This window comes from Suricata suricatta, chromosome 10 (assembly GCF_006229205.1).
Source record: "Suricata suricatta isolate VVHF042 chromosome 10, meerkat_22Aug2017_6uvM2_HiC, whole genome shotgun sequence".
NCBI lineage: Eukaryota > Metazoa > Chordata > Mammalia > Carnivora > Herpestidae > Suricata > Suricata suricatta.
This window is the reverse complement of record NC_043709.1, coordinates 127,911,565-127,933,110: the sequence shown is the minus strand read 5'-3', so window position 1 is coordinate 127,933,110 and position 21,546 is coordinate 127,911,565. Positions and strand designations below refer to the sequence as shown.

The window sequence follows — 21,546 nt, the reverse complement described above, 5'->3', positions numbered from 1 at the left end:
AATGTCTAGTAAGTGTCTACCATATGCCGCACATTGTTCTGAAGTGGAGATAAAATGGAGTAAGTTCCTGCTTTCATGCACCCTACGTTCAGATGATTTAAAGACAATAAACAAGTAAATAGACAGATGACTGAATCTCAGAGTTATATATAAAGAAATGTAACATTTAGAACACCTGCAGATTCTGTAAGACCTGCGAATGTGTCGTGAGGTTTCCCGAACCACTTTCCCGGACCATCTGGGTTTCTCTTTCATCTCTGTCCTAGGGTCGTGTGACTCATCTTCCTGTGAGATAGACTTGTGTGCTCCGCCCACATCCTTTGTTATACGTGTGAGCTTCTTAGGGTTCCCTGGGATCCGAACCCCTTAAGCCAGAGGGATGCCCACGTGCACCATATTCTACATGTCCATTGAGGACTCGCGGACAAAAGTCAAGTGACAGAACCTGTCCGGCATGGCAGTTTGCACAGGCGAAAAGGCAGGTATGTGTGCTTGGGTCTGTCTTAAAAATAGCAGCAATAGGGGCGCCTGGGTGGCTCAGCCGGTTAAGCATCCGGCTTCGGCTCAGGTCATGATCTCACGGTTCGTGGGTTCGAGCCCCACGTCGGGCTCTGTGCTGACTGCTAGCTCAGAGCCTGGAGCCTGCTTCAGATTCTGTGTCTCCTTCTCTCTCTGACCCTCCCCTGATTGCACTCTCTCTCTCAAAAATAAATTTTAAAAAAGCATTAAAAAAAATAGCACCAATAAACTTTGCCCGTTTCCCATGCAAATGTTAATGGCTAACTTAGGTGTAGTCACCTGCGGCCTTCTCAAGATTTCCCATCTGCCCAGGAGTGGTCCTTGACAAAACAGGAGGCCAAAGAAATCACTGCTCAATTGTGAACATGTTTGCTAAGTCATAAGAGTTCATGAACCAAAGTTATTTTATCAACTAGTTAGTCGGTGTTTTTGTGGAAATTCCTTTACTTTTTTCAGCTTGTCTTCAACAGACCTGTCGCTACCTAGACAGAATTAGCTCCCAGACCCACTTCCTGGAGTCTGTCTACATAGCCCCTTTCCTTTATAACAAGAAGTCATTATTGCTCTCTATATTACCTCTTAAATTTATCTAGTGCATATTTTCAAGTGGCTTCTCAGAGCTCTAAGTACTGTATGGTTTATTATTTATATCTACTTATTGATAAACACTACACTTCATATTTTAAGGGGTTTTACAATGATTCTTGCTAATTATTCAACCCCGTGCCCCACACATCCTAGTAAACATCTCCGTTTTTGAAATGAGTAAGTAGCCCCATGGCTGGAAGAAGGAAGCCTGTTTAGAACTTAGGGGCCCTGGGCTTGTTACTGGGATCGTGGCCTCCTGTTTCTACAGTCGCCATGGAGGTGACGTTTGAGTGCTCCAGTGACAGGAACTCATGTTACAGAGATCCTCAGATCACCACCAAACCCTTCCTTTACCAGTGCTGCCAGGTTTTTCTTGAAACCAACTGTCAGTTTTATGTTTCAGGTGGTGATTTGTGATACCCACGTCCTTTTGGCTTCAGAGGGTTTTCCCCTCAAGGGGAGGGAGCGCCCTGGAGTCTGAGGGATCAGGATGCCTCCACGGCACACTCATGCCGTCTCCGGTCTGCAGTCACCCCTGTGTGCAGATGTCACTACTTTGCCTCCATTTGCACACACAGACCCTTCTTCTGAGGCTGATGAAGCTGATCAGAGGGACCCCGTGTCTTCTGCTTGATACCAGCTCTAGACAGAAAGTTATGCATTCACACACAGACGTACAACCTCATCGAGCACGTGCTCTGTGTCCCTCACCGAGTAGGCTAGAAATCCCTTTCTTGGAGACCTCGGTTATCGCTTCATATTTACTTCCTGCATTCTCTGTGTGATCTTTCCATCTTTCATAGTGATATGCTTTCTTAATTAGGTCTGGCCAGTCTTCATATCTCCTGCGGTTTGAATGTTATGTCCCCCACCCAAATTCATATATTGAAATCCTAAAGCCTAATGTGTTGGTATTAGGGGGTGGGGTTTTGGAAAGTGATGAGGTCATGAGGGTGAGCCTTCAGGCATAGGAGTAGGGTTCTTACAACGGACACCCCATGGAGGGCCTCTGCCCCTTTCACCGTGTGAGGACGGCTGTGAAACGGGAAGAGGGCTCTCACTGGGACACGGCCATGCTGGCACCTTGGACCTGCCAGACTCCAGAACTGTGAGAGACAAATTTCTTTTTATAAATCCACCAGTCTGTAGTATTTTGTTTCAGTAGCCCAAATGGACTAAGACAATATCTAAAACTCACAGCTAAAGAGATTTAATGTGCTTGGTTCCTCCAAATTCCAAGATTACTCTTTTCAGATGGGAATCTAAGAGGCAGGCTAGAGTCTATAGGTTCCCACCCTTCATCAAAGAAGGAATCTTGGGGCGCCTGGGTGGCTCAGTCAGCTCAGCATCTGACTCTGGATTTCGACTCAGGTCATTGTCTCACAGTTCATGGGATGAATCACGCATGAGGCTCCTGGAAGACAGCACGGAGCTGCTTGGGCTTCTCTCGCTCCCTCTCTCTGCCCCTCCCCAACTCGTTCTCTCTCTTCCTCCCTTCTCAAAATAGATAATCATTAAAAAAAAGGAATCTGCACTGCCTGGCCGTGCCTCTCTAGCACGCTGCATACTGTACACTTCCACTGAAATGCTTTTCTCCTTACCTTTTCCATGTAAATGTCCAGTGCAAACGGGACGAGGGAGTGGCTGACATTGTGGTTAGAAATTCAGCTTCCAATTCTACAAGTTCCCTGTAATATAAATAAATGCACATAATACGTACCTTTGAAAAAATTTTTAGGAAGCTCAAATCTAGAAAGGTCAAAAAGTTTGGCTGATTCTCAGTTCCCCCCTGTGTTCCCACATTGCAGGAATTTTTCCATTCCCTAATCTTATTAGCTAACATTTTAATCTATATAGTTAAAAACAGAGGAAAATAGAGGGCATTGAGATAAACTAAGTTTTTGTTGCTGTCCTCGGCCAATTACTGCTACAATCTTTTGGAAAACAATTTCCCCTGCAAACCAAATGTAATCATCAGGATTGCTAAAAATCAACTCTTGTTATAGATGACCTGAAAAAAGGAAATACCCCAAAGTGCTTAGTTTGTCTAGTTTCAACTCAACCTTCATTGGAAATAGAGTTTTGAAAGGAATTAGTAAATACTAGTAGCCAAAACATAACCTTTTAGTCAATTTTCCTTTCATTTACTATCCACTACGTTTATTGCTGTTGCATTAGAAAAGTGTAAGGTTCACTGGACTCAGCACGTCAAAGCCATGCCTTGGTTGGGGGTGCTGTAGACCCCTGGGCAGAGCGGAAGCGCTGGATCACACTGTGGAACAGGGGAAAGAATCTGGGTCCAGGGCTTGGTTTACACTGGATTTTCACCCTCAGTTACCACCACACCCTCTGTGGGCCAGTGGTTCCGTTTTCCTGCATATGAACTTTCTCAGCTAAGAAGGTAATGGTACCAGCTCCCCCTGCCCCATGGCGTTGTTACGGGGATTGAATGAGTTGCTAAATGTGAAAACATTCTGTAATTTTTTTTATGTTTATTTTTTTTTTAAGAGAGAGAGAGGGTGAGTAGGAGAGGGACAGAGAGAGAGGGAGTCACAGAATCCAAAGCAGGTTCCAGGCTCTGTGCCGTCAGCACAGAGCCCGACGTGAGGCTCGAACTCATGGACTGCAAGACCATGACCTGAGCTGAAGTCAGATGCTTAACCAAGTGAGCCCCCCAGGTGCCCTGAAAATGTCCTGTAATTTAAAACACAGCAACATATAAGGAATTCTGAGTGGTGCTGGCTATGGCCAACTGAATGCATGAATTAGAATGAAAAGCGAGGTGAGTGTTTTTCTGCCACAAATTTGTTAAGGAAACCAGATAAAGGCATTTTGAAAATGAAATGGCCCTTTCCCCAAAGTTCCAATACTTAGAAACAATTTTTTTTCCTTTATCTAGTAAATATGTATTAAGTACTAGCAATGGGAAAGTTATTCTACTGGGTGGTTTAAGAAGTGCAAAGATTAATCCCCATGGCCTTGGAGCCAAAGACTTACCACACAAGATATAAATGTGAGATATCAGACACCTTCTTTCTGTTCACTCATCTTTATAACCCCAACTTCAGCACACACCACACGCATGTATAAGCCCCTCAGTCTGTTATCTTAGTGGATTTGGGACACATATTAAAGTCTTACCTCGATAGCTTTCTCATTATCTAGGTCCCTAGACTAAAAAGGAAGTGGAGAAAATATTTAATGGTTTGGTTCTTCCATTCCTTACTACTGTGGATCCATAATTCATTTCCCTATAGGAATAGCTCCATGAACTCCAGCACTGGCTTCTGATGCCAAGAATCTATTTATGGATAAGCAAATACATTCTTGTCATATATTAGTACTTGCCTCATAGTTTAGCCCCCATTAGAAACTCTATACAAGTATTCAACAAAGTGGGTATAGAAGGAACATATTTTAACATAATAATGACCGTATATAACAAGCCCACAGCTAACATCATATTCAGCAGTGAAAAGCTAAAAGGTTTTTCAGTAAGATCAGGAACAAGACAAGGATGCCCACTTTCTCCACTTTCAAGCCACATAGTGTGGGAAGTCCTAGCTAGAGCAATTAGGCAAGAAAAAGAGATAAAAGGCACCCAAAATTGGAAAGGAAGAAGTAAAACTGTCACTATTTGCAGATGACTTGATAGAATATAAAGAAAACACAAGACTCCACCAGAAAATCTGTTAGGTAACGGATGAATTCAATAAAGTTGTGGGATACAAAACCAATCTGCAGGAATCTGTTGTGCTTTTGTACACTAATAATGAACTATCAGAGCAATTGAGAAAACAATTCCATTCACAGTTGCATCAAAAAGAATAAATTACCAAGGAATAAATTTAATGAAGGAGGTGAAATACTGTGTACTGGAAGCTGTAAGACAATGATGAAAGAAAATTGAAGGAGACACAAATAAATGCAAGGATATACCATCCTCATGAATTGGAAGAATTGGTATTATAAAAATGCCCTTACAATCTCAATCGACACATTCAATTAAATCACTATCAAAAGTTCAATGGAATTTTTCACAGAAATAGAACAGCAGTCCAAAAATGTATATGGAACCACAGAAGGCACCAAATAATCCAAGCAATTTTGGAAAAGAAGACTAAAGCTGGAGGCATCAACACTTCCTGATTTCAAACCGTATTACAAAGCTATCGTAATCAAAACAATATGGTATTGTCCTAAAACAGACACATGGATCAGTGGAACAGAATAGAGAGCCCAGAAATAAACCCACACACACATCCCAATTAATTGATGACAAAAGAACCAAAAATATACATGGAGGAAAGACCGTCTTTTCAATAAATGGCGCTGGGAAAACCATACAACCACATGCAAAAGGATGTAATTGGACCCTTCTCTTATTCCCATGCCCCCAAATTAACTCAAAATGGATTAAAGATGTGAATGTGAGACCTGAACCCATAAAACTCCTAGAAGAAAACATAGGCAGTTAAGTTCCTTGACATCAGTCTTGGTGATGACTTTTTTGATGTAACACCAAAAACAAAGGTGGAAAAAGCAAAAGTCAGTAAGTGGGACTACATCAAACTAAAAAGTTTCTGTCCAGCAAAGGAAACCATCAACAAAATGGGAAAGCAAACTAACAAATGGGAGAAAATATGTGCAAATCATCTCTGTGGTAAGGGGTCAATATTCAAAGTATAAAAAGAACTCCTACAACTCAATAGCAAAAAAAAAAAATCTGATTGAAAAAGGAGTAAAGTTGGATGCCTGGTTGGCTCAGTCAGCTGAGCATCCAACTTTTGATTTCAGCTCAGTTCATGATCCCATGGTCATGGGATCGAACCCCACGTTGGGCTCCACACTGAGCATGGAACCTGCCTAAAATTCTTTCTCCCTTGCTCTGGTCCTCTCCCCTGCTCGTGCTTTCTCTCTCTCGAAAAAGAAACAAAAAGGTAAAGGATCTGAATAGACATTTCTCCAAAGAAGAAGTATTAAAAGCCAGCAGGTACATGAAAAGATGTTCAACATTACAGATCACCAGAGAAACACAACTCAAAACCATAATGAATACGACTTCATACCTTCAAGTCAGAGTGGCTTTTATCAAAAAGATAATAATTAACAGGTATTGGAGAGGATGTAGAGAAAAGGGATCCCTTGTGTGCTGTTGGTGGGAATGTAAACTGGTGCAGCCACTGAGGAAAAACTTATGGAGGTTCCTCAAAAATTTCAAAATAGAATTACCATAGGATTCAGCAATTCCACTCCCAGGTATGAAAATGAAAACACTAACTCAAAAAGATGTATGTATCCCCATATTCATTGCTGCATTATTTACAATATCCAAGATATGGAAACAACCTAGGTGTCCACCAATAGATGAAAGGATAAAGAAAACGTATGCACACACAGAGGCATTTAAAAGAATAACATTTTGCTATTTGGAACAACAAGAATGGACCTTAAGGACATTAAGTGTCGTAAATCAGAAAAAAACAAATACCATATGATTTCACTTCTATATGCAATCTAAAAAAACCAATCTGAATTCATAAGTACAGCGAACAGAGAAGAATGTTGGCAAAACTGGTAAGGGGGTCACTAGGTACGAACTTGTAGTTGTATCTGATGTATAGCAAGGTGACTGTAGTTAACAATACCGTATTGTATGTCCGGAAGTTGCTGAAGGAGTAAGTCTTAGAAGTTCTCATCACCGAAATTTTGTCACCATGTGTGGTGATGAGTGCTAGTTAGACTTATCGTGATGATCCTTTAGCAATACATACAAATATCAAGTCATTATATTGTATATCTGAAACTAATATTATATGTCAATTATGTCTCCAATAAAATTGTTTTAAATTTTTTAAAAGGAAGGAGTTTTGTGTCTGAGCAGCATAGTTTTATCTTTTTTTAAAAGAGAAAGAGGGCATGAGCAAGGGAGGGGCAAAGAGAGAGAATCCCAAGCAGGCCCCACGCCATCAGCACAGAGCCTGATGTGGGGCTCGAACTCATGAGCCATGAGATTATGACATGAGCTGAAATCAAGAGTTGGATGCTTAACCAACTGAGCCACCCAGGTGCCCCGCCTTTTTCTAATAGACAAAACCACCACCAATGTCTAGCCACTCATTCCACTTTTTATTAATCTTTTCACCAAAAGAACACCCCCAGTTTTATTATAGAATCTTCTGGTATTTTAAGACAAATTAGCATTTGTTGCCCCCCCCCCCCCGTTTAAGAGCAGGGGTCAAAGAGAGCCATGGAGGCGTTAAGTGCTTCCTGCCTCCACAAATCACTAAGGGAATGGCTCCAACTCGGTCTCTTCAAGGTCTCTCTGGTTCCGTAATCATTTATGTGATATTTATCTTGCTTCTAAAGAGCATCATAGGGTTTATGTAATCACTTTCTTTGGCAAAGTAATTCATTTTTATGTATTCATTCCATACCTTCTGTGGCCATAATGAAAAAAGGAAATTTAAAAATATAATTGTTTTAGGGGCAAACATGATTTCATCCTTTGACCTTTGTCAAGTCGTCATCATGTTGTCTCACTGTCATCCAGAAATGGCTGACAGCCACTGCTGTTTCTAGTCCTCAGTGCAGTTGATAAACTGGGAGAGATTATTGTGCAGTAGGTTAAGGATCCCTTACCCTCCGGAACATCTCCATTTCCCTGGCTGGGTGCCAAGAGATTAGCGATCTAGCCAGATATTGGTTGGTTTTCCAGATCCTCAAAGGGGAGGGAAACGGAGCACGCCATTGTTTTCCCGTCTCACTCTCATCCTGATGGGTGTTGTAACTCCAGATCCTTACTGAAGTGTCTGGTTGTGCTCACGGAAGACAGGGGCGTACTTTGTCCTAGGGGGTGAGGAACTCAGTATTGAGTGATCCCGTTCTGTTTTGGGCTGTGTTCTGCATTGTTCCGTCCAAGCCTAGAGCATTCTGCGCTTCGTGTGAGCACCCAGGAATGAGGTCTTAGTTTGCACTTTTGGCCTACAGTTTTGTCCACAGCATCCTGTCTTTTCTCTATGCATTTAACCTGCTGCTGTACTTGGCTAATCTGCACGGAATTCTTCTAATTCCAATAAACAGAAGCATAATGCACATTTCCCTGGCTGACTGTCTATGCTGAGTCCGTTGAGTGCCATGAAGTAGGGAAACCGATTTTTCTTATTTTGGAAAAGAGCATCTAATTGGTCTTTTGAGGATGATACACCATTGTCAACTGGTACTTCAAAATGACCAAACAGTCTTTGCGCTGTGCCTCCTTTAGGTGCCCTGCTTCAGGTGAATTCTGCTGTCTCCAGCAAGGACCCTGGTGTGCAGGGAGTTAAAATATCGCCAAGTCCCCCAATCTCTGTCTTCTGCATCCGTGACCCAGGGTGGGGCTAAGGGTCTTGACCTTGTCACTCTTCCTGAGGACAAGAGGAGAGGAATAGATGAATCCAACTGTGAGTTCAGTGTCCCAGAAAAGAGAAGCAAAGAATCCTTTTTAGCACACCCTGACCTATCCAAATCCTCTGGTAGTCACCTGCAACACTTGCTGATCGTGGAGAGCAAAGAGAAAATGTGACACTGGTTTTGCTATTATATGTATAAGGAAAAGGTAAATGGGTCGCTTATTTTTCTTTCCAATTTTTTAAGATGGTAATTAGGAGCATTAACGCCAGGCAGGCTTGAGTGAATGCACGCAAGACCCCTATAGGCAGCACAGTGTATTAATGTAAAAATATGCCTAGACAACATAACTTGTCAGAGAGGATTATTTCTACTTAGTGAATCTGCAGGAGCCCCTTTGCTCCACCATTCAGAATTTGACTAGAGAAGAGAGTGGGGAGAGAGAGAGAGAGAGAGAGAGAGGGAGAGAGAGAGGGAGCGCGTTAGTGAACAGCTACTGTGGCATTGATGTTTGAGCGCACTTCTGAACTGGCTTTTGTTGAGACTATCAGTGTAGAAAGCATGCGCTGTCCCAAATCCGCTGTTACTATGAGAAATGAAGAACTGCTTTTAAGGTATGTGTTGTGTCCTTTGTTGTTAACGTGTGCTTTTCTAGTTCCTTGAGCTGGCTGAGACAATAATCATGCTCGGCATCAAGGAGCTCCCTTATCTTAGAGGGGGGAGAAAAAGAATCTAGAGAGAGAGGGAGAGAGAGAGAGACAGGGAAATGAAATCGAGACCGAGGACCGGGAGAAAGGGAGCCAGCAAGAGAAAGGAAAAGGATTGCTCTGTGCGGGTTACATTTGCACCCGTTGCCTTTTGAAAGCGTATCGTGTATTTGTTCTCTGCTATTTGTGAGTGGCCGGTGGATAATTTTAAAGGCTCTGAATCTGGCTCTTCGTTTGCCTTTTCCTTTGCAATGGCTAAGCCTCTTTCATTATCATGCACTCTGCATGGAATAATCACCGAAAAAGGAGCTAAGGAGACTCCATATTAGACTTGCGTTCCAAATACCGCTCTAATCTGGACTTAGCCTACCTAAATAGTCCTTCTGTGTTACCAGGTTTGGATCACTTTATCCTGTTTGCCAAAATGTGTACCTGCTTACAGACCTCGGTTCATGCATGGCGTCCTGGGTCCCTGTGTATTGAAAGCAAATATTTGTTTCTTGCATCTGTGTTAGGGTTCGATCACATACCGAGCAGGAGCCACCACTGACCTTTGGGGAAGCAGAGAAAGAATTATGATAGAATTGGCATCGTGCTTTGAAAAATGTAGTCTTTTGTTTATTTGCTAGCAGACATTGTAGCAATACTGAATACATCTTTGGGTCTGACAATGGGACCGGTTGAACAATGGAGCTGTCAAACTAGCTTAATGCATGTCTGGGGCTTTTTTTTTTTCTTTCTCAACACCCTTTTTATCTGCTTTAATCTTGTTTGTATAGACTCTACAGAATGAAGAGCTTTTAGAACTGCTTGTTTGTGGTTTTGTGCTTTTAAAAAATTTAATATCTACCATTCATAAGGCGTTTTGCATTTTGCAGCGATGTTGGTTGGATTAAGTTAGAGATTTATTGCTTACCTCTCTGTTAACTACAGAAAGAAATGTATTGATTGAGACTGCGTGTAATACCATTATCATTCTGGCAAATACCTTGTTATCAGACATGCCTCTACAGTGTTTAATGCTGGCGGATTTTAAATTTCAAATTTGCCTATTTGGTGGACTCCCGGAACATAGCATAAAAGAGAAGTTAAGGGGAATATTTCTAATGTTTAAGGAAATTATCATTTCTAGCCTCTACCCCCTCTTTTGGCATCCAGGTAGATAAACAGTTTAGAAATCCAAGGACACGTGAGAACTTTTGCCCTTAGAATTTTGGTCATAAACCCAAACTGTAAACTATTGTTACATAGCCTATTTAAGCTGTTAAGTTAAAGATCTCTACGGAGTCTACTGATTTTTGATATATTGTCATGTGCTCATAAAGTCCATTTTTTACGCAAGGCAAACATTTCTCATATTTTCAGAAATCTTTCATTTCATAACATAAGCGTCGGTTTCTAAGGTGGAAACAGAGTTCAAAAAGAGAAAATGGGAAAATCTGTTTCAAACTTCTGAAATATTGAAACCATTTTCATTCTCATGCGTAATATAAGAGAACTGGTCCTGGAATATTCACTGGCCATTGATTTACATGAAAATCATCATCCTAAGGTTGGTTTCTATACAGAATATATCTTATCTAATACTTTAGTGTTTTGTTTAATCAGTTGTTCATGCCAAGAAATCAATATATGAAAAATGTTAGTAAATTTATGAGGGACAATTAAGGACCTAATTTTTAAACACAGAAGGGAAATCATTTTAAAGGGCAAAATTAAAAAAAATATCTCATTACAAATTTTCCTCTTGGATTGTATTGTGGTTCAAATTAACGATGTTCTCAGTAAATAAAGGAAAAAAGGCATTCCGTGTAAAGACACAGTTATGGAACAGTAACTGTTTTTTAGAGTTTGGACATACCTTTTAATTTTTTTAAGTTGAGGTGTCATGACATACCTAATTCAAAAGTAGTGAGATTAATGTTTGAGGCTAAATAAATTGTCTTCTTAAGTATAAATTTTCTGTTGATAGTCTATTCGGAGCCTGGGTGGACCCAAAAAGGGGCTGCAGTATAATAATATTTCAGAAGTTATCCATTGTGAATAGAGTGGATTTTAAATGCATACTTCTTATGTTCTCTGACTTCCAATGAGATCTGAACTGCTCATTCCGTCGGGCACACCAATAATTGCTTTTAGGATGAGCTCATAAAAGGTAATTGGCGAAGCTTTATATCTGAAGCCCACTGTTACCATCACACCTAGATTCTGCTTTCATGGGAAATTTTTATTCCAAACAAAGGCTGCAAAGCAAATTTTTGTGGTTTGGGAGAAAAGTCGTCCTCCGTGCTCCCTAGCTGCTTGTCAGTGGCACACCGAAATAAAGAAATAACTTGGAAACCTCCATGTTGAATTTTTGACTCTATTATAATTATTTCCCTGTCAGCCATTCACTTTAATTCCTGGGTGGTTGTAATTATGTCCAAGAACAAGGGAAATCCCCTCTTACTTTGCTTCTCCCGTGGTTTGACTCATCATCAGCTTTTAGAATTCGGAGCCCCTCATTCCAACGTCCAGCATGTGGGTATCTTTTCCTTTAGCCTGATGGGGACGGTGTGAGGTAGCCTGAAGTTGGCAAACTTGGCTGCATCTAATTCCACAGCAGTAAGAAGACAGGTAATCTGTAGCCTGCGTTTGTGATGACCCCCCTCCATAGTGACTAAACACATGTCAAAGTAAATTTTAATTCTAAGCTGAGACTTGCAGGAAAACGAGCAGCAAGACTCAAACTGGGAAGATGGCTTCTTTCAATAGAGTAACGATTCTCCCCAGACTCCTTTTACACGTGAACCCTGGGAATACTCCCAGAGACGTGCTCAGCAGACCACAGACTGGGATCCGTAACCTCAACGCAGTCATTCCCTTTTTTATTTGTTAAAAGAAAATCTCACATTTTTTTTTCTTTTTTTAAAATAGGAGTGCGTATGATTGCAAAATATCCCCTTTGGGGCTGAAAAAACAAAGGAGGCCATTCGATTCATATTTATATCTAGAACTTTATAGCAAGTGCAGACCGTGCTTGAACACCCAGGAAGTCATTCCAAGAGTGACTCGATACTAATTATTGTCGTCAGGGTGGTTAATTAGGTAGAAATGTGGCTGATGGGAAGTTCATTGTGCAGAGCCCCAGAAACACCCAGGGTGATGAAAATGCACCCAGGTGCAGGGCAGGGGGCGGGGGTTACGTGGGCATGGTGGCTCCAAAGTCAAGGGGGAGTCAGAATTTATGGGTGAAAACCGTGGTATAATCAGGGTAGTGGGGGGGATGAGAACTATCCCATTTCATGTCTTGTAGAGATGTCTGTGAAGTCATTCAGAGTGTATTTGCTCAACGACATCTTCCCAGCTCTGTTGCATTTTTTAAAATGTTTATTTATTATTATTTGAGAGAGAGAGAGAGAGAGAGAGAGAGAGAGAAAACACACGTGAGCAGGGGAGGGGCAGAGAGAGAGAATCCCAAGCTGGCTCCGTGCATAACCCAGTGCGGGGCTTGATCTCACAAACTGCGAGATCACGACCTGAGCGGAAACCAAGAGTGAGATGTGTAACCCACTGACTTCCCACGGGCCCCGCACCCCCTCACCAGCTCTTTTGCATTTATCTGCAGTTCTTCCAGCAGGAACAAGTGCAGTCCAATCAGTTGCAATAACGCCTTGGTTCATCTTGATCAGCTTTCACTGGATTTCTTTCTACATATCGGCAGTTCCTGGGGTGATGGGTGTTGAGAGGCGCAGGCTTCCCCTTTCATAAAACTACTGCTTCGTCTCATGGTTATGGGCTTTGGGAGTTGTTTTCCTGGTTTTTTTTGTTTTTTGTTTTTTGTTTTTTTAACTCACAGTGACTTGTTCTATAGGAAAGACAAGGCAGTGTTTTGGAGGGGATTGAAATTCGTGGCATTTGACCTGACACTGGGAAGAGGGCATCAGAGGACGGAAAGCGTATGAGAGGCTTTAATGTTGTTGCCCATTAAGAACTGAAATGAAGTGTCCTGGAGCTGAAGCACCTTTCCAGTCTCGTGGCCACAAGTTACAGCGATGGGAATGATGTGGAAGCTAGACGGACCCAAAAGGGTGTGTGTGTGTGTGTGTGTGTGTGTGAACCTCCACTCACCCCAGAATGTGCTGTTGAACCCTGATCTGGGACAAGGCACCCTTAGTCTCCATACGACCTTCTGTTTCCTGCAATGTCCTTAGGGATTATCATGCACGGGTCTCGTCCCTACAGCCTTTCTTTCTGTGACTGATGTCAGCACATTTCCTTGTACGTCAAGGCTGTTGAGTTAATGGGAAACGCCATGTGTGGGGAGAGGACACCAGCCCAGAGTGGCACATATGACCAGGGTAGCTCGATCCGCCACCACCAGCCCCTTCTATGCTGACCCGCCCATGACTGGCTGCTTAGGATTGGGATGAGTCACGGGGGTTGATAAAGCAGAACTTGTCAGCATGCCCTCAGAGAAAAAGAAAACACTAGACTTTTCCTGTACAGTCATTCAGCTCGACAAACGTTGTTGTCTTGGTCAAGGAGGGCTTGAGGTTTCAAGTTCTAACAAGGATGCACCTACAGCATCAGGGCTTTATTCATCCCTGGCTTGAGGGGGTTGCAGCTGCAATCGGTAAAAAAAAAAAAAGGGTAAAAAGTCTGTGTTGAACTTCCGGATGGTGTTGCTGGCTGCTGGCCGGGGTGCGAAACACAGGAACCGTAGAGACGGGTCAGGTGCTGCTCACCTTTGGGCAGAGTTCTCCATCCCGGCCACACCGGGGCTGTAGGCCCCGCAAGGTCCTGGTCTTTCTCATGTCTTGCTTCTTGCACATCTTGGTCTGGGCCCCCAGCCCTCTCCTGGGCTCTGCAAAATGGTTTACCCGTTCATTCAGAGATGATTTCGGAAGCATCTCTGAACTTGAAAAACCCCGGAGCTGGTGGTAAGAGGCCTAAGTTCCAGATGACAGCGATTAGGATTCATTTGGACCTTCTCTTTGGAAACTGACCCGATGAAAGGGGTGGAGGCCTCATCCCAATCCCCAAGATGCCTCGTGTCTGCTCTCGGTGACCCTTAGCCTTCCCCCGTCTCTGAGTTGGGCTGCTGGCCTTAGAACCGAAAGTGTCTGTGACTCTTTAATGCTACAAGAACAACAGGATTAGGACTGGCTCTCTCTTTTCCAGTCCACCTGCCAATTCCAGGCTGAAACAGAGATTGGCTTGGGGCGGAGTTGGGTGATGTGGGTAGATTATGCCCGGAAGTAAGGAACAGAACCAAACTTTATTAGCAGGGACTAGACTAGTCCCTCACATGTCATTTAATCCTCACAGACATGTGACAGTGGCAGTTATGTTATTACCGTTTTAAGTTTTTTTTAATGCTTATTTATTTTTGAGAGGGAGAGAGCATGAGCGAGGGAGAGGCAGAGAGACAGAATCTGAAGCAGGCTCCAGGCTCTGAGCGGTCAGCACAAATCCGGATGTGGGGCTCAAACCCACGAACCGTGAGATCATGACCTGAGCTGAAGTCAGATGCTTAACTGATGGAACCACCCAGATGCCCCTGTGATTATCATTTTAAAGATGGAAAACTGAGGCAGAGAGAGGTCAAGGAATAGGCCTGCAGACACACAGCTCACAGAGAAGGGCTTCAAACTCAGGACTCAACCAAACTCCTTCCCTGCCAACTGAAAAGTGTAACTGTCGAATGTCTGACACTTCAAAGTCCCGCCTTCCTGTGGTGCTGCGTTTCTGCCATGGCCTTTGTTTTTCACATGCTCCATAGTTTCGTCACTGAGGAAGCTGTACAGTAAGAAGAGGAAGATCATGAACAAGAAAGGAAACATCTCAGTGGCGTTTGCTTCTGACTTCTAACGACTCCCCGTATTTTGTCACCCATCTGCCTTCTAGCTCATGAGGTCTTCGAATTAAAGCATCCTCTGCCTCCCTGTTCTCAGGCTTTAGGCTGTACAATGGGAAAAGACGTTGGCAGGGAAAAGGGAATTTTAAAGCATTATGAAATTTGAATGTAACTTTTTATCTATGAGGGGCCAAAAGATGTCCTACTGTAATCATAACCGATGAGGCCACAAATATATATTGTGCTCGATATGAGACATAGTCTCCACCATCTAGAAACTCAGGAGCGTCGTGAGAGGGAGCGGGAACAGCAGAGAGATGGGTATGAGCAGTGTATGCAGAGGAGGGGCAGTGGAAGGGGTCTGATGGGCACGTGAGTCCCCCCCGAGAGTGGGTGTTCTTAGAACCCCCTGGAGTTGTCTTTGTAGTTAAAACAAAGCAAAACAAAACTGGTAGCTTCCTGTCTTTTTCTTCCTCAGACCCCACATCCTTCCCACCTCTCCTGCCCCCTGACCTTACCGTATTCCTAGGGAATAGGGCAAACGTAGCTCTTGGCCTCCACAGAGGATTGAGGCTGAGTTCAGGGGTTTACATTCAGCAGCGGAGACAGGATGGAGCACATTCCACGTAGCTTGGGTAGACTGCTACACCATGAAGATTCTGGGTAGTTCTTTTAAGGGGAAGAAAAACATTATTATTATTTTTTTTTTTGGCCCCTAATGGACTTCAGGGGGATTAACTAGTATCAAAAGCAAATTTCAATAGAAAGTCATTTGGGATTTTCAAAAACCTCTATCATAAGCTAAAAATAGCTAGAGATTTGAACCACATTATAGGGAAAAAATAAATTTCCTGTACTCAAAACCTTAATGTATTTTCAACCTGCATGTCACTTTAATAGCTTTGTTACATAATTGCTGTCGGAATAATTAGGTTAACACGTTGCACTTCTTATGTCAAGATCATGGTAGAGTTTGAGTTCTCAGCCCTTAACCCGTACGAGGAAATGATGACCACGCATATGACAAACATCTAGCTGATGAGTCAGTGAATTAAATGACGCGTTCCCCAGTGTCACTGATGGAATCAAATGCACAATCAAACAGGTTGGGCTGTTACATCTTCTAATCTTTCTCGCTCAGTTTGAAAGTAGCGTTTGCCTTAAAGAATCTGATCTGCACGCACCGTATCGGTTGGCTTCTGATCCTGGTAACCAAAGCTCTGTGAAGGCGATCCGTCATCACTGTGGGTGAAGTGGATTCATGTGTTTTGTTTTACAGACACCCAAGCTTTTGCTCTTAATCTTCACTCTTTCTCAGGATGTATTCAGAAAGAAAAGAGAGAGAGAGAGAGAGAGAGAGAGAGTTAACATGTTAACATTCAGGCCAATGGGGCTGTCCTCCCTTCTGAGGCCGCCTCTCGAGCTGAGTGGAAGTTTTCATTGTTGCCAAGGTCGGTCTCAGACAGCCGCACCCCAAGGCTTGAAACTCCCTTTCCTGGTCCTCCCCCCACCTGTTGCTTCTCTCTCTCTCTGGACCTCATGTCTGCCTCGCTCCTGGACCCACCCAGCTGTTGCTCCTCAGCTGTTGAATTTTGTCAAGTAGACGTTTCTCTTTTAATTGAACAACACGTGACAGTAAGATGAGAACTTGTGGCCAATTGGGGAAAACCTTTTGTGGGGGTTGGGGGGGGCTGTTGGAGGGCAGATTGCCAGGGAATTAAATGCTTCATTCTGATAGGTATAAATTCTGTTCCTGCCGCCGGACTGGCACCAGATAAGGGTACCTGGTGTAGCCTGACACATCTCGGGATCTTCAAGCGGCCACTGGAACATTCCTATAGAGGTTTGGATGGAGTCTTCGTGTGCAAATCACCACGCTAGACCTTTTCCCTCTGCCTGCGGTTTCTCCTATGTACTCACTTCATGGGACAGTCTTGCGTCTGCCCCCCCCCCCCCATGGTAATGTCTGGAAAGGAATCCCATGGCTCGCTCCAGAGACAGCTGTTCCTAGTTCCGAAACCAGCCTTGGTCAGGGCAAGGCAAACTTGATTTCTCTCGCAGTAATCAACCAACCACAACTCTCTCCACTTTGGTAGTCACCTGCCTCCTCAGACACGCAGCTGTAGAGGGAAGCTTCTGGCATTGTTTGGCTTCCATCTGAGAGAGAAAGCTAGGGGGACAAACAGAAGGCAGCGGCGGTATCATGGAGAAGGGCAAGGGGAAGGGCAAGTTAGAGAGAGAAGTGATGAGCTGGCTGGGCGCTGGGTCTGAGAGACCCACAGTGTTAGCATTTCGTCCCCTTGGAATGGAAGCTTCTGGAAACTCTAGAGGGGTATCTCATTTCGGAGCACGAAGGTACGTATACAAAGAACTGTCTTCATTTTGAGGGCCTCTTCAGAAGGAAGATAAATTCACCATTATGTATTTTTGCTCTATTAAAAACAGATTCAGAAAAACACAAGATTGCAAAAAACCAGGAGCAGCTGTTCTCAAGGGAGAAGGAGTGCTTATAATTCCCGTAAAAAATGTAAAATAAGACTCTAATAACTACTTCATCTTCATTGGCATTTAATTTTACTTAAGTCATTTAAGGGATGTGACAAAGTCACCATTCCAGAAGCTTTCCATTGAAAATGGGGTGGGGGGTGTGTGAATCATAAAGTGATCATTTTACATTTATAATTGGCGATAAAAGTATTTTTAAGGGATGCCTTTATGGAATGAAGGGAAGATATATTTAAATGTATTGCTTGAGGATCTGTTTGGGTTTTTTTTAAGCACATAAAAAAACACCATTGTTTATTTTTGCAAGTTGCTAATGAAACTGAAGAGAGCCAAGAACAAACACATGGCCACAAAGTCGGATACTCTCTCAGGTACTTAAAATTCATGTGGATTTCAAATTTATTGGCTAGAAATGATGGGAAATCCCCTTGTAGGGCCTGTGTTTCTTGCTCCAAATGGCTCTGAGCACATTAGGTTTTTTTTTTTTTTTAAACCGGAACAGCCATGTTAATAAAATTTGAATTTGAAAATGTGATAGGGGAAAGATGTTTTGGATTCCAGTTTGTAAGGATGAGCCAGAAGTGTGTGTGCCGTGGTGGGGGGCCCTTTTGTGAAGACGGTGGGTCTATGATAACATGGCTGGGAGTGTTTTGCTTTGAAAGAGATTGCAATGTAGCACATCGCGTATAGGAACAATTAAAAACATGGAAATTGATCATGAAATATACAAGGTTGTCTGTAGGGGGGAAAATGCTTGCAAACACTAATCACCATACACCAAGCACTAACTTACGGTATAAACTTTTTGCAAAAATGTTGAAAGCTCCGTGACTAAGGGACTGTCTTCTGGCTTGTTGATAGAGTGGGGAGACTGGGATAGTATTCTTCCCTGCAGTGTGTCCTCTCCGTACAAATGCATTTATTAGCACGCTGTTTCTATTGAGATTTTTTTTTTAATGCCAGTGATAATTCAGCGCTCAAACAATGACCACTGGAGAAAACTCAGTTTGAGATGAGGCATGGGCGGGGGGGGGGCACGCGAAGCAGCTTGCTGAAACAGCACAGAGCACCCGATTGCCTTGGAAGGCCTCATATAAAATGAGGTCATTCAGAAACTTTCCCTTGAAGTGCTTCCAATTCTTGAATTGCCTTTTGTTTGGGAAATGAATAGCAAGTTGATTAAAAAAAAAATAGACAATTAGGGAAGGTAGGGGGATGGGCCTAGGAAAGAGCTTAAGGTTTTTCTACAATGCGGCGCAAACTATGAGGAATTTTCAGTGTTCCCAACAGACCCGTCCTCAGTGATGTCAGCACACAGTGGTGTCACCAACCAGGTCATGTCCACGAGAGGGGCCCGCTGATGAACTCGTCCCTTTTCACTGCTGCTGCTAAGATCCTTGGCTATAAAATAGCTCCACTGAACCCGATGAACAGCGGCCCAGTGGAGCTGTCTGCCAAATAACACCAACGGCCAAAACATGATACCTGATGGCTCATTACCGCATGGAAATTAAAAAAGGGGCCCCATTGAGTTGTGTTTAGATTGTGTTTTTTCCTCCTGCCAAAGCAGTGAGACGAGAAATTTACGCTTTTCATCAGGTGGTATTGGGTCGGGTGTTTTTGTTTTCGTTTCTAGATTTGAGAGCTTTTGAAATTTGTATTTTTTAAAAGGGCTATGGTGTATGTGCTACGATCACGGAAACAACACCCTCTGGAGGGTGTGTGTGTGTGTGTGTGTGTGTTGTTTCTCTTTGGCACCTACATCAAGTGCCTGTGCAATCACTGTATTATTTATGTATTTGGCAGCCAAACTATTTAAACTCAGCGACACTCCATAAGCGTTCCTTGGTTCACATCATCAGGGTATCCCGCGTGAGTTTTCTTTTTATCCTTGACCCTGGTTTTGCTTCTAACTTTAAAGGGCAGAAGCACATGGGCTTTGAAAACTCTGGTACACTACAGTTGTTAAATAAGGCAATAACCTATGCACTTGTAATTCTTTCTCTATGACCTACTTACATACTACTTCACCCTCCTTATAACATGATTAAAAGCCGCTTCGAATCCACTATGGCCTCAGGGGATTTGAGACTAGAATGTAACAAAGTGCTGAGAAGGCTTAAGTCAGTAAGAGGGCTTCCCTACAGCTTCTCCCAACTAACTCACATGCAATTAAAGAGAAACTAAATATTTCACGAGTGTGCACGTTAACGAAGCGTTTTCTACCTTATAGAACGGAGATATGTATGGAGCTGCATTCCACAGCTGATTTGAAACTATGTTTCTTTTTGATGAATGCGGTTGTGTTTTGCTTCTGTTCCAGAGGCCAGTTCTGTTCATTCTTAAAATAAATTTGTTACACGGTCAGCTCATTATATACATTTGGGATTTATATAAATAATGTATGAAAACCAAGCACTGACAAGGTTGGTCTCATTTATCCAGTTAATTACTTTATTAAGATTATTGAAAGACAACAAAATTCTTATCATTTGAAAGGCAGCCTATAGTAGCAAGAAGAGGCAGTAAGTTACACTTAGTACGAACAGGAAAACTTTGGACATTTTGGGCCTAAGAATTCATTTCATTGCATCTGTTTTTCAATTTCTGTTTTTCAATTCCCTATGAACCTAGACCTTGTTCCTCAGAAAGGCAATATTTTAAAATGAAGGTTCGTCCTAGCCCTGCATCTGTCTTGGAATTAGAAGTGCCTAGGTCAATGCCAGATATATTTTTCAGCTGAAGAAGGAAATCAAGTCCATTAAGTATGTATGGACTTAATTGAATACTCCAGGCCTGTTACTTCGTGTTACTCAATCCGTCCGTCAAGCCTGGATTTAAAATTGATAGGTGGATTTAAAGTTGGAATATAAGCATCTGTTTTCATTCATAATCTCCAAAGATGGTCAGTTCTCATGATCGCACAAGAAGTTGTGAGAAAAGATCTTTTCTCTGAATAATGGTGTCTGATACATCACACTTACACCTGGTGTATTTAACTACACGTGACTTAGTTGTTTAACCCTCTGGCTGCCGGGACTGTACCCCAGGCTGCTGGGTCAGTACAAAATGAAAGCGATTACCATAAGAGGCAAACTGTAATTCTGGTATGCGATTTATGATGTTGCTTTAGCACGTGAAATATGAGAAGTTTCACGTCCCTGTGACCTTGTGAAAAGTTTGGTTTCATCTAAATAACCAAACAAAGCAATGACAACAGAAAATTAGAACATCAGCGTCCACTTACCTTCCAAGAATTTTTGCAAATCACTTGGGAAAATTAAATTCCCTGCTTTATTCGAGATTTTTGCCATTTTTTCCTCCATTCCTGTTAGTAAATGGTCACACATCTTAAATGGATGTTTAAGCTTCATGGCCAATGCATTGCAGCTCTCACAGTCTTTCAGTAAAGTCAGTGGTTTTTCATCATTAAATACTAGAAATGTTTTCTTTTTAAAAGAAAACGTGATTACTGTGATTCGCATTTTTTCAGTCCCTTATCCGAACTTGAGCGTTTTTCTGAGATGATACAAAGGAAAGGGAATTGTGTGGAGATTGACTCCTCTTTGTCCTTAAAGCCTCGAGATCAGTCCCTAAATGTCACTTGGGCCGTTTATCTGATATTTACTTTGGCTAGCCCAGAAGGCTAGATCGGTTATTCCTGTGAGTTCACACGGTGGCTAGCAGATCGCCCCGAGGAGCGTTTCAGCAAGCACCCGCAAGGCTGTCCTTTCTCCCGGCTTCGGCTAGGGACTTGGGTTTGGACCCGCATGCGATGCGGGCAGTACAGGGGCCCCGAACCCACGACAGAGGTCGTCCGGGCCTCGGGCCGGGCGCCGTGCACACGGGCAAGCCAGCGGCCCCGGGCCGCGGCGGCGCGGTGAACTAGTTCGCCTCGCTGGAGGCTGGGGGCCCTGGGCGCGTCCGGCTATTTTTGCAGGCGGGTGAGCGCAGCCTCCGCAGCCGCGGCCCCGGGCGGTCCCTCCCTCCGGGGACCGC

At 43.1% G+C, this 21,546-nt stretch overlaps 1 protein-coding gene across 9 annotated transcripts in view; it reads left to right on the top strand.

Annotated features, from left to right (window-relative positions):
* The window catches only part of CELF2 (CUGBP Elav-like family member 2), a 397,022-nt gene that overhangs the window by 74,779 nt on the left and 300,697 nt on the right, over positions 1-21,546 (top strand). For 2 of the 9 annotated variants that reach the window (XM_029955265.1, XM_029955266.1), the window contains exon 1: positions 8,992-9,110. The exons of 6 other annotated variants lie outside the window; for them this stretch is intronic. In XM_029955265.1, the coding sequence (XP_029811125.1) occupies positions 9,004-9,110 (107 nt within the window). In that variant the 5' untranslated portion in view covers positions 8,992-9,003. Of the gene's footprint in view, positions 1-8,991; positions 9,111-21,546 lie in introns of those variants that run through there. One more of the 9 variants, XM_029955267.1, reaches the window with a different exon arrangement.